Here is a 13,582-nt window from a genome sequence, read left to right as displayed (position 1 = left end):
TCTCAGGGTGTATTTCTGCGACCAAGTGTCTACCACTCTCTATATTAAGTTCGTCCATTAAGGACTTGGATAATTACAGTTCCCAGATGTACGGATAAAAGCTATTGTTTTATTTCCTACATACATGTACCGGTCGATGACTTCGTTAATAACACTTTTAATTAAAAAACTTGAAACTGTAGTTTTGATGTAGGTCTTATCTATGAGCACAAAAAACCTGCGTAAAAATTTCTATACAGCGCTTTAAATTAATGCTCTACAACCTCTTTCAGGTCTTGGCCTCAGATTTATTCTGAATCTGTTTCATGATCATATTTAAATCTAATAGGCAAGTAGGTGATCAGTCTCCAGTGCCTGACACACGTCGTCGACTTTTTGGGTCTAAGACATCGGGTCGGTAATGTTAAATGCGCACATAGAAAGTCCATTGGTGCACAGCCGGGGATCGAACCTACGACTTCAGGATGTGCCCACAATTTTATTTGTAGATTTCCGTGTAATATCTATCAATAGTACGGTACACAAGTCTAAGTGTTATATTGAATTTTTTGAGCTTAAAAATGCTACTCGGCGAGTGCCCATAGCGGTGCAACGTAATAGCAGCTATTCGGTTTTTTTTCAATGCCCACTCTATCGTGGAATATTACGGAAAGTTATTGTTTTTTGTTTAACAATATTCAAACATTCAAAAATAGAATAAAATATTTTGTTATTGTCATGTTCGAAATTTAAAAATAATATGCCAGTGACAACTTTGGGACCAACCGAATATTGCGTATTTGTTTGTGATTGTCGAAATCTCGCCTTTATTTAAAATAAAATATACCATTTTTGTAGATTAAATCAAAATAGGTAAGTATATGAACCAATATAGTATCAAAAATATAACTTGTAAAAAGCCTGGTGGAAATATATAATATAATAATATAACTGTTTATTTTTTATGTTACAGAAGGCAGATGTTAAGTGATACCGCCGCTCGTGGACACTCTCACTGCCTCGCACTAGCATTCCTAGACGGCTGGCTTGCTGCCGGCTTTTTAAAAACTGGTACGCTCTCTTCTAGAAGAACCCTAAGTCGAATTGTTTCGGAAACACAATATTAACTAAAGGACCACAGACTCAGGCTGCAATTTTTTTATTTGATTTTAAACGTACCTAAATTTTATATGCGAACTGTCACTGTCAAAATATGACTCGAATTTGACAGACTAGGGATTCCAATTCGATCGTTAAATTCTGGCCTAATTTATGGTCATAATGTTCAAAGCGCAGACACAATGTCCGCGTAAATTTAGTTGATTTTTTTTTCGGATACAAATCACAGACGTGACAAGATCAAATACGATAATGTTGGGATGGGAGAGATAAATAAAACACGCAATATTTATTTTATTTTTAATACCTTTACATAACTTACAACTATGTGTTTCGTAAATGAAATACTTCGATCAAATACTTAAAACAAGAAACTTAAATCTTGCACTCTTGACAATTTTCATTAAGCCCATGCCCTCAATTGTACATGGGGCAGGGGGCAGGGGAACATTTGTTATTGATTGTCGATGTAGTTTTCGGGAATAAAACCCACGCCATACAGTGTAGTGGTTGGTTTAGAAATCTAGATATATTTAAGTTTTAAAGTCTTGAAATTGCTGCATTTTGATTTAATATTAATACTTAAATAATGAAACTTTTAATAATCCTTTTACTGCCTTTAATATAAAAATCTTAGCTTAGAAGAAACCAAAATGAAACACACAGAATGCCACTACACAAATTGTCAACAGTACAATTAAATACTAACTTACTCAAAATTAGTCCAAAACCTTATATAGGGGAAAAATTAAATCTAAACCTTTATACCTTAGTTTACTTTAATTATTAAAAACAATGAATGAAATTTAAATTCGATAAATTGAAATTATTTGGTCTCGTTATAACCAAATATTCTGAAGTGAAAAAAATTGACACACATTTTAAATTTTAAAAATGTTTATTGGATAAGTACGATTGAAAATTAAAAAAATATACAGTAAGTCTTAAAATTAACCTGTAGTCAAAAGTGTGATACAAAAAATAAATGTGAATTAATCTACATATAAAAGCTTCGCAAGTTGCTAGTGATTTGGAACCTTGTCACATTAACTGACAATTAAGAAAATTTCACTCAAATCGAGTCACAGTAGTTCCACAGATTATATTTCAATTCATTTAGCAATTTGCGGGGCTTACACTATTAAGATAAAATGAAGAAAAAAAAACATTCAAAGTAAACAAACATTTTTTTGTATTTTTTTATTTTTATATTTTTTTTTTAGTTTTCTCTAACCCGGAGGGGGTAACACGACGACATAACGCTTAATAAATTCTAAAATTGCAGTTTCAAAATGAAATCCAAAGCTGAAATTCTAGAAAATTCTCAAGTCTACTTCGATCTCTTTAAAACTAATTTCTAGATTTTCGAAAGTATAAGTTGTCTTTAAAGAGATTGAAGTAGAGTTTTGCGACTAAATCTACTCTATAATAAGACTTGTTGATGCCGAAATCTAATCAAGCGAGTTAAGTGCATTAAATACTGGTAAATGGCGAAACGGTGACAGCTTTTGAAATTTCAATAAAATACTGCGTTAAGCCAATTCTAATCAGATTTTGTTAGGAAGATTGGCTTATAAAATACTGCTGCTGTCACGACAGGGATTGCCAGGTAAATATTCGAAAGGACTCTAATTACATTTTACAGCTAACATAATGTATACTTTCTACCATTTAAAAATATTTGATGAGACAAGGTGTTACTTAGAAATGACATGTCAATGTCAATGTCGAGTTTTGCGGTTTGGCAGCTGACAAATTCGTTTCGACGGTGACGTTGTGACGAAGGTCGTTCTTTGACGTTAGTGAAGGAAACATTTGATTTAAAAATTTAAAATTCGCCTTATTTAACTTTAATAAAAACAAGAAGTATGAAATTTTCACAATTTGACAGCTGTCAACGTCAAGATTAAAGGAATGAGGGGAATATACCTGGCAACCCTACTGCATGTTGTAGTGCAGGAAGACGTAAGCCGGGTTCGCGATGTCAGCGGCAAGAGGGGAGCCGGGAGGCAGCAGCTGGAATCCCATGAACATGAAGGTGCGCAGGAGGGTGGCCCTGTCGGGGCGAGACTTCAGCACGCAGATTATGCAGCTGGAATAATAGTATTTATTCATTAGTTTACAATAAATTAATAACATTCTTATCATTCAATCGTTTATTCTTACAGTCGAGGTATTATAACGTTGCTAATGTCATAGCGTCGCGGTAAGCAAGAATACATCTGAACCCAGATTTCTGAACAGTGCCTCTAATATAACAGTGTATAGTTTTGATCTTAACTTGATCGGTCCATCTTGTTTGTGAACGGCCACGTGATCTTTTATCTTCTGTGTTACCAACCACAATCAGTTTCTCCAAGTTCTCATTGCCTCTGAGCATTGTATGGCCGAAATAAGATATAATACGCTGTCGGCATATGGATGTTATAGCAATCTTAAATCCCACGACAGTTTTTTTTCTTCACAGACTAAATGATAAATACAGGTATACCCTAATAGGGAATACTACAAATCATAAGTATTTTCAAGATTTTAATCTACATAATTTGTAATAATAATAATAATAATATTTAATATTTTTTTTAAGTGTAAAAATTTCCCAACGTATAGAAAATAGATTTTAATTATTTCACTGAAGTAATTCTATAATGGCCAACGACAATTGAAACATCGTTATAAAGAGGAGTTAAAATACTAACTTGGAGCATCGAAGCCTCTCCTCAGCGAAGTCCAAGAGCAGCATGAAGCTCTCCTTGCTTCCGGACTGAAGCACGCCAGGCACACGAAGGTACATCGTGTTGCCTTTCACCACCTGCGAATGTTTAGCACTTCGGTCAATTCTTCAGACTCGTATTGAAATTGAAAAAGGTTTGTAGTCTGTGACACGTCAAAAAATGACAGCTGTCATGATTCTACGGAATTAAAAATTCAATGTGAATACAATATTTTTTAATGATACTCACAGCTTCCCATCGTGTAAAGGTGTTCTCAGTGAGATATATCTTAAGGTCGATCTTCACTGCCTTCGAGTCCTTGCGCTCTAAGATCTTACGGATTGTCTGAAAATATTTTATATCAAATTACTGTTGGCCTAATGGCTTCAGACAGGTCCCTCATCACCGAGGTCATAGGTTCGATCCCCGGCAAAACCAGGAAAACATGGTGAGGAAACCGGCTTGCCTTAGAACTAGGCACATTGAAAAATGATCTTCAAGATATCTGAGGCCCAGAACTAAAAAAGTTGTAGCGTCCCCGATTAACTTTATTTTTTATTTAATATCCAAAATTATACGCAAACATTTCAAAATATGCATATAAGCCGGCTATTTCGTAATTTTTGTTCAAAATTTGTAACATATAATTCCAAATATTAATAGAATTGAAGTGACTTGTTGACTAGTTGACTATTTCAAAATCAATTACTGGAAATCCGTGCCACAGATGAGCCCTTGCAAGTGTGACATGGTTGATCTGTAGACTTGTATATATTTTTCACCTCACAGTAAAGGCATATACTGACCTCCTCCCGATGTAAGGGGTGCGCGGGCGCAGTGGAGTCGGAGCTGAGGCTCTCCTCGCTGTTGCTGAGCGAACTTACGCTTGACCATAGTAACGTACTCAACAAGTCGCCTGAAAAACAAATTACATAATTATTTTAATTGACTTCATTAGTACCATTCCATCATCTATGACTCAGCTGTCAGTGCCACTACAATCAATCAATCAAAAATCATTTATTCATATAGGTGACACAATGTACACTTATGAACGTCAAAAAAAAATGAAATATACATTAAATGATTCTAATTTTACATTTACTGCCAGTTCTCAAGTCAAGGGCGTAGACCGGAAGAGAAGAACTGGCAATAAACTCTCCGCCACTCTTTTTAATCGCCAAGTTCTGTGTTTTACATAACGTTTGTAAGGGGTTGCAACCACTCCACCATGTTTCATATGACATATTGAGTAAAAAAGATTTGTCTTTTGAATGATAACAAAATTGAACCTACGGTCAGCTTATATTGGATAGTAAATATTTTTATCTGTCTGAAAAAGGGCCTAAAAGTGAGATACCATTAAAAGTATTATTAAAACTGAAACATACGGTGGTTGTCGTCATGTGTGGGCGTGGACGGGGTTGCGGGGCTCGAAGCCCCGCTGCTCACCCCTCCGGGCGGAGCAGGCAGGTGAGCAGGGACATCAGGACCACCTGGGGAAGATATGGTAATAATTATTCACATTTCAGTTACTACTAATATTATGACTATCGGTGTACGGCTGCTAAAGCTGCTCTTTGAAATTATACATTAGAATTATTGAAAAAAAAAAAACAGAACTACCCTCAGTCTAAAATTAATCAAAGTTCGACTAAGTTCACACTACCCGTTCCAAACATAGTTCAACAGTTCGTTCAAATGCTTCTAAAACACATAATAAAGATGTGTTCATGTATACCTACCGCCATCTAAATTACTTCGGACGTGTTCTATAAAGCAAAAACCTTAAACGCCTGGAACTTACCACAGAGGCCCGGCACCCAGGCACAGCGAAAAACACTCGGCGTCGGAAGCCGACAAAGCCGAGCGCTTGCTGCCCGCCGCGCTCAAAGATGACGCATCATCACCGCTGAAAAAAAAACAACAATTAATTATATTTGTCGTCCATACTCCGTCGTTCCACAATTCAGCGTTTTCTAAAGCAGTTGTTACCACGCACAACCACTACATGGAACGAGCTGCCCATCGACCCTAGTCCTTCAAAAAAGCGTACAATTCTTGAAAGACCGGCAACGCACTTGCGAGCCTTCTGACATTGTGTCCATAGGCGGCGGCATCACTTTACATCAGATGATGCTCGTTTTCCTCCTATTACATAAAAAAAAACATCTGTGTTCTAATTCAACATGGCTCGTTATGCCAGAAACACTCCCTTTTATTTTTGTCATTTGTACATTAAACTTACAAAACAATCGTTTTAGGTCAGACGACATAAACATACATTGAAGTATTTGACTTGGAAAGCACTGAAGGTTATAAACACGAATTTATTATACACGCTGACGACACGACAGGAAAAGTACTGAAAACACCGAGTTATGGAAATAATGTTTCAAATTATCGTATATTCAAATTCAGAATATGGTCGAAGACATTTCAAACGTTCAGAAAGTTGACAGTAAGCCGCATTTGACCAATTATAATCAATCTATACTCTATGCGCAACTTCCGGTGCATGAAATGACAAGATACTTGGAAATATAGGGAATCTTCAGTGTAACAGACACATTAACCAATAAAGGTCTTAATGCGGACTAAGCGGTCCTTTCCTTTTTAGCCGCTTTCTTATTAAGTATCAAGGTTCTGAAGCCAAGAGCCGTTATATACGCAGAAGCCGATTATTTAGGACAACCTTTAACATGCGACATTTTAAGTAGCATTTATAAAATACCTATGCATTTATAACTCCAGCTGTGCTGGTGAATATATCTCGACCCCTTGAATAATAAGATTTTCTTTACTGAATTTCAATTAGAACATTTTACCATCTTTATACAACATTCTACATAAAAACCCATCATAAAAACCTAAGGAAATATTTATGGATTGTGAAACGAATTTTTCGTGTTCTGTAACCAAACAATTGTTATCAGTCGTTACTGAAGGTTAAAATAAAATTACAATGCAATAAAACTCGTAAATAACATCCTATTCGTGCTTATCAGGAAATATTCAGCCAAGGGAAATAGAATTAAAATGCTTATCAATGTTTTACGCTAAGACCCAGATTTATTTTATTACAATGCAGCGATTTATGAAAATCTTTGTGCTAACAAAAAAAATATAATTGATAATGAACATGGGCAAATAAAGTGTCTACGAAATTTGTAAACAATTATTTACAGCTAACAAATTATATATAACAAAGATCAATTATCCACAAGATTTATTATAACTAAATAATACCTAATTCGTCTGTGTTGTGTGATTGTGTATAGTTTATTCCATACGAAAAACAATAAAACTCACCAGTATACTTTCACAACCATCTTCTTTTAAATTCTGTAGTACGATCAACGATTTAGTATAAATTTATAAAATCTAGAAGATATCACAACTCAAATGGAATGTTTACGACAATACTCTACTAGCCTTTATTTATTATAAAAAAATTATTGGAATCTTTTTGTAAAAGATTCCTATACTGTGTGCCATAAACAACACCGTGCCTATAGAATTTTTTAGTATTTTACTCTGTGATGACGAGTGGTTCAGAGGAAATCTCAAATCAAACTAAGAATACAGGATAAACATTTCTACAGTACGATTGCCAAATTATAAATAGAATACGACGCAAAAGACAATTTCTTCAAAAACGCACAATTGGCATCAATTTTAATCTTTATTGTTGACAACAACAAAAATAGCTAAAAACTGAGAAAATTAAAATTACGAACAAATGCATTGGAGAAATTTATAAGATGATTATTAAATTGGCGTTTTGTATCAGAGGAATTTAGTTTTTTTTAAATAGAATATTTTATGTACCGAATTAAAGTACATATGTACCATTGCTATCTATGCACTTTTGGCATCTTATAGGTTGATGATTGATGCCTTTTTTCGGACGGGAATCATATCTTTGAAGACGGGTTCGACTGCCCCAAGACAAGTAATCCAGATATCAAGAAAAATGGTAATCTGTTGGAGCAAGTTCCAGGGAGTACGGTAGATGTCTTAGACATTCCATTAGAGGCTACTCTAATTTGGTAGCATCTGTTGTGCAGTGTGTCTAACGTTGTCTTGAGGCAGGAATGGCATAGAGCTATTGACCAGCCTTGATTCCTCAGCAGCTAGCTTTTTCGGAGTAAGTAAATTTTTCGGAGTCAATTCTTGCTTGGGCCACGATTTGGTGGTTCGGCTGGGTTCAGCCATTGCGATGAGTGCTTCCGATAATCGTACAGGTCCACATTTAATCAAAGGTACTGATTCGATTTCAAATCCCTCATTATTGTGCCGGTTAAGTGTAATGTAAGTGAGTGTAACGCAGCTTTCGACGCGCTTTTGTCGAAGGTCGAAATTTCCAGAACGAAAATGTTAGAACTAAAAACGCGCTGTATTTTCTTTTGCGACATCGCCGCCATACACATCATTAAAGCTTAGAGCCGTTTCTGCAGCACTGGTCCCACGGTGGAACTGGTACTCATAAAAACCGACACTTCGTGTTTTTCGTGTTTCATGTTTTCCATTTTATAATTTAGGGTGACGCAAAGAAGAAAAAACGGGAAAATGAAATGAATCGTGGATTTCGAAAAACAAATGCACGAGTAAATAGCTGTCAAAAATTGAATTTGGAATTCCTAACCACAGAGGAGATATTTGTGCTCAAAGTGGCCAGTATGACAAAACGTCAATTTCATATGTAAACGAAAGGACATAATATTAATTCTCTGGCATGCTTGTATAATAAATAATTTTACACGTGTAAAGAGTTAATTAATAAATTATTTGTGTCATATATCAGTTGTTTTTAATAGGTCTTCCTTACTAGTAAATGGCTTCGGTATGATTTTATCATCAGGATAAATGTAAATAATCAATTTTTTCATGTTTATTATCCGTAATGATGTTGTTATTTTTCATTATTTCAACATATAACAACGTTATTGTAGAATTAAATATTTTCATTTAAATGTTACATGTGTACCTATAATAAATATTGTTTCATTTAGAAACCGGGAGAATTTCTACTTATTACAAAAGTTAGTGCAAAAAAGTTCACAGTTGGTACTAGTGGAAATAACGATATTATTACACTGGATGTTTTAAAACTAATTATCGGTGTTTCCAATAAAAAAAATATTTAGTTAACTAGAAAATTACAACACAGATAGAACTTCAAGGTTCTAACTACCTAAGTTCTACAATAGAATGGTAAAATTACCATTTCGAAAGATAAGGTGTATTCAAGGCTATATTCGCGGAACAAAATTCTAACATGCGTCTTTAAATTCGTAATAAAGAGACGGAAATTAGTAGAATAAACTGTAAGTAGTATCATTGGACATTTTCTTTTGTTAAATATCCTTTTAGTAAAGTTTTAGTAAAAATTTTAATTAAGCTAGATGGTAATGTTACAGGACTTTGATTAGACAAATTATATTTTAAAAAAATTGACGGCATTTTAGTTTAGCCATAGGGACTTGAAATTTTTATGGACAGTAAACAAAATGAAAAGGAGTCCAAAAAAACTAGGACAAACCTGGTTTGGACCTGCTTGAAAGATCTTTTGATCGCATATAGTGAGTAGTGACCTCCGCCATTTCATTGATTAAACAATCTTATAGGTACTTACTTGCGATCTTTCATACATATTTGTAAAGTGGAAACACTTTACACAGTACGTACGATCAACTTAGGGATAATAAACGATTTGAAAAACGTGACAGTAATAAAATCTATAGGTCAGATAGTTGATGGTTCAATTTATCATAATTGCTCTCAGCAATGATTTCATAATAATTAACTGTTATAAAGTATTAATCACGTGTCTATACATTAATGCTAACATATTACATAAGATTGATATCTTGTATGCTTGCCTGTAAAATTAATATTTTTTTAGATGATTTCAGTGAATGACTTGTATATCTTGTTATCACACTTGTCAGAAAAAGAGGACCTTAATTCAAACAATGTAATTAGACGGATTTCGATTCAATTCGGTTTTTTTTTTATTTCTAAAAATTGTCTGTTTATCTACATAAATACTGAAAATTGAAAAGTAAACTGACCAAACAAATATATTTACGTCATTTTGAAACGTTGCCATGTTATGCACTTTCGAATAATTAATATTATGCGATCATTGTAATGTTTTGGCAACAATACTGTTAAAGGCTAAAGCAATTTTTCATTATGAAAATAGACGTTAGTATTTCTGCCATAAAAAAAATATTTAAAAACATAGTTTATACTGTATCTATCACTTATAAATATTATCACCTTTCTAAATTCTTACTCTATGCGTCATAAACAAATTTCCTAGAAAACGAAACGCCATGCCACGCCTGTTTTAAAAATAAACCGTAAACAATTCGCACGCCAAAACACGTGACTTATTGTTTATTTGGGTCCGTCCGCCATATTGGATCAATATTGCAAATGGCCGTACACAGCTGATTACTTTATTACAATTCACCGAGTATAATTACTTTTTGAATAAATATAATATTAATCATGTATAATGACAATGAAAGTAATAGTAATAAGAGAGTAGTTAATTAAAGCATTGTACATGATTTGATATTTAATTTGTGAAAATTTTCCATAGAGTATCGCTTTTACACAATCTGCTGGAAGGAATTTGATAAAATTTTAATCTATTATACTTGGTAACCAATATTGTACTATTGCATTTAACCTATTAAATTTCCATCCCCTGAAATTAAATCAAACCGCATGTGAAAGTTTAAAAATGACCTAAGTAGGTATGTGTCTTATATCTCTTATTATGTAGATTGAAACATGAGTCAATGCACGTACGCCCGCCGCGATTAAATTACATAAGCCCAGAGTATCATTTCTCCATTATGGAAAATTTATACTCCTTTCCTCAAGTTAAGTCAAGCATTAATAAACATCGCATTCTGAACCTTTTTGACGTGATTGACGTATTCTCTTTTACATAACTACGTTAACTTCTTTTGATAAATTTGAAACACAAGTGAATTGGACAACTACATTTTTAGCATTTGATAAAACCCTGACCCAATGGTAAATAAAGCTATACAAAGCAAGGCTCTTCAAGAGATTTTATATTCATAACTAGTACTGGTAAAAATAATATAAGTACATATTACAATCTTGTAATCTTATTGTAAGGTATTTTTTTATAAAATGAGTAAAGCCTGAGTAATTAAGTTTATTGTGGCGTTCAAGTCAAAACAATGTAGTATCTTTATGACTAATGTAAACTAGATAGCATAGTAAATAAACTAATCATACATCACATGGAAATGTCACATGGAGATAACTAAATATATTTTGTTTTGATAAGCATATTACTGCTGGTTTATATTAGCTAAATTGTTCATTATAATATTAGGAACCTAAAGAGTTTGTTTGCATGATGGTGGTGATCTTATATTTGAATTTAAAAATTATTGTTTTAGCAAGAAAAGTTAAAATTACATCATGTTACAAAAACTATTTTTGTAACTATGTAATTCTTGAATTTATTTATCCGTCATAACTATAATGATACATCTCACACACATCTATGGACAATTGCCAGCTCAATTGCCTATGTCAATTATTTAACCTTGCTATTAGTTCCAGAGTGGTACATCTCCAAAGACAACATAACATATTAAACATATTTATCACCTATTGCTTTAAGTTAACAAAATACTTGTTCTATTTACGGCAAAATTTGTTATAGTAAATAACAGAAAACATTCCCTATTGCAATATAAAATTTTAACTATAAATGACATGGTAGTGTTTAAAATCTCTATAGGTTGCAAAATTGTTAGCTTAATTTAACCCAGATACAAATTATCAATCATGATATGATTCTGACCTAGTTAAAAAAAAGTTTAACAGTTAATTATGGCTTATGTTATAAAAGTAAGGACAATTGCTATTATAGATTAACAACTTAATTTATTTTTAATTTTCTAATCTACCAACTTTACTAAATTCATTATAATTTGTAGAATTGTATAGTTCTGTTATATAATTTTTAAAAAGTGAATGCAATAGACAAAGTCGTCAAATTCCTTCATGAGATATGTACAAGGTACATAGTAAAAATTTTGTCTAGTTTCTTGCAGACAGAAATAGGAAATGGTTAAGGATATTTGATAAGAAATTTAATGGATTTTTACACTCCGTGTGTTTATAAAACTAAAATATTATAATGGGCAGTCTTTTATATAATTGTATGGCAAGGTGACTATGATGATCCAATTTAATAACACAATCACCGAACGATGACGTAGAACAAAGGACAAGGACATTTATACCACACGGTACCTAATAGGTTAAAAATTTACCAAAAATTGATATACGATACGTGTACTAAGGCCTAGAAGTTCCTAAATTATAGTAATAAAGTTTAGATACTCACTAAAAGTTTTTAATTTTCGCAGCGTTGGGTTCAATTAGGACACCTGCGACGTCATAAAAATTACTATTACTAAAATTTAACTGTTGTATTAACTTCGTCATCCTGGCAAATCGTATTTAAGCCTTTCAAGTACTTGTTAAGAAAACACGGTTAGCACCGTAGGGTTTTGTTGCGCAAAATTAGCGGAGCACGTCTCACAACAGAAAAGCAACGAAAATAATGTCGACTTTCAAGATTCAGTTTTCAACCAAACAAGATTGTCAAATAGATTAAACTGGTTATTTCAAAGGTATTCATATAGAATATCACTACCATACAATTAATGACATCCTAAATTCGGTAGGGTTATAATTTTTTTCCACAATGGCGACCGGATATGTGACGTTTGTTCTTTTTTTACTAAACGTTTCAATATACGTAGTGATGGTTTTGTTAGGATGGTAAAACAAATTTCTCTGTATTAACATTTATTTATTCGGTTATTTTTACTATATACATATAATTATGTATATTAAAATTTTACATAATTGATCATTCTTCTTGGTATATGGTAAGTGTCAAATCATTGCTGTCAAATTCACAATAAATCGATACTCGATAGTGTTGTGGTTGAACTATTGACCGATGTTTTATCATTATTTACACTTACCAATTTTTTGAAATTAAAGATGGCATACTACTTTTCTTCAGATCGATACTTTTAAACCTTTGTTCCTCTATCATGTAATTAGATGCCGCTAAGGCATGGAGCGTCATAACTTCACTTGGGTTTTACACTTCACAAGTTAAAACACTCACAATTACGGTTTTCTTTTTAGTCTTTTCACTGTTATAAACATTAATCTTATTTTCACTTTGGTTGTATGTTCTACAATGTTTTATAGTAAGTAACGACATTCAGGCTTTAAAGCTTTTGCACTACTGCTCTTGCCGCAATCAAATGCTATATTATAATGCGATATAACTGTAACTAAGCCTCACCCCTCAATTTTTAGGGATACGTTGGAGTCACACGGGTTCAAAGTGGTTCCAGAACCTCTAGGTAACTATGTAGCTTAAAAAGTTTATTATTGACATTCCCAACATGGGGAAAAAGATTTTCTAGTTAAGTAACTTCTATATAAGTAGTTAGTTTTGAAATAAATAAAATAAATATCTCCAAATATTGCATATGTTTGCTCGGTCTGGTTGCTCACTGTTTCGGTTTCTTGAATCGATGAATTGATGTGCATTTTTCGTTAAGAGAAACAAGAGGTTAACCCATTATGCCCTAGTCAGATAGTGGGGCTGCCACTTCAGAGATTCCAGACAAGCTGGCTTTCATGCGGGATACCTCCTCGTGAGCGGCTATTTC

General features: G+C 33.2%; 1 protein-coding gene across 1 annotated transcript; it reads right to left on the bottom strand.

The window, feature by feature from the left end:
- Positions 1-1,384: 1,384 nt before the first annotated feature.
- Positions 1,385-12,489, bottom strand: LOC110995339 (ornithine decarboxylase antizyme 2). The gene is given in 8 exon segments (XM_022262460.2): positions 1,385-3,190; positions 3,798-3,910; positions 4,062-4,157; positions 4,619-4,728; positions 5,204-5,300; positions 5,302-5,308; positions 5,620-5,724; positions 12,229-12,489. Coding segments are annotated over 8 exon segments (783 nt in total). The 5' UTR covers positions 12,330-12,489; the 3' UTR covers positions 1,385-3,036.
- Positions 12,490-13,582: the final 1,093 nt, after the last annotated feature.

Source organism: Pieris rapae, chromosome 15 (genome assembly GCF_905147795.1).
Source record: "Pieris rapae chromosome 15, ilPieRapa1.1, whole genome shotgun sequence".
Lineage (NCBI taxonomy): Eukaryota > Metazoa > Arthropoda > Insecta > Lepidoptera > Pieridae > Pieris > Pieris rapae.
Note: the sequence above shows the minus strand (reverse complement) of the source record. Positions and strands in the feature narration are given on the sequence as shown.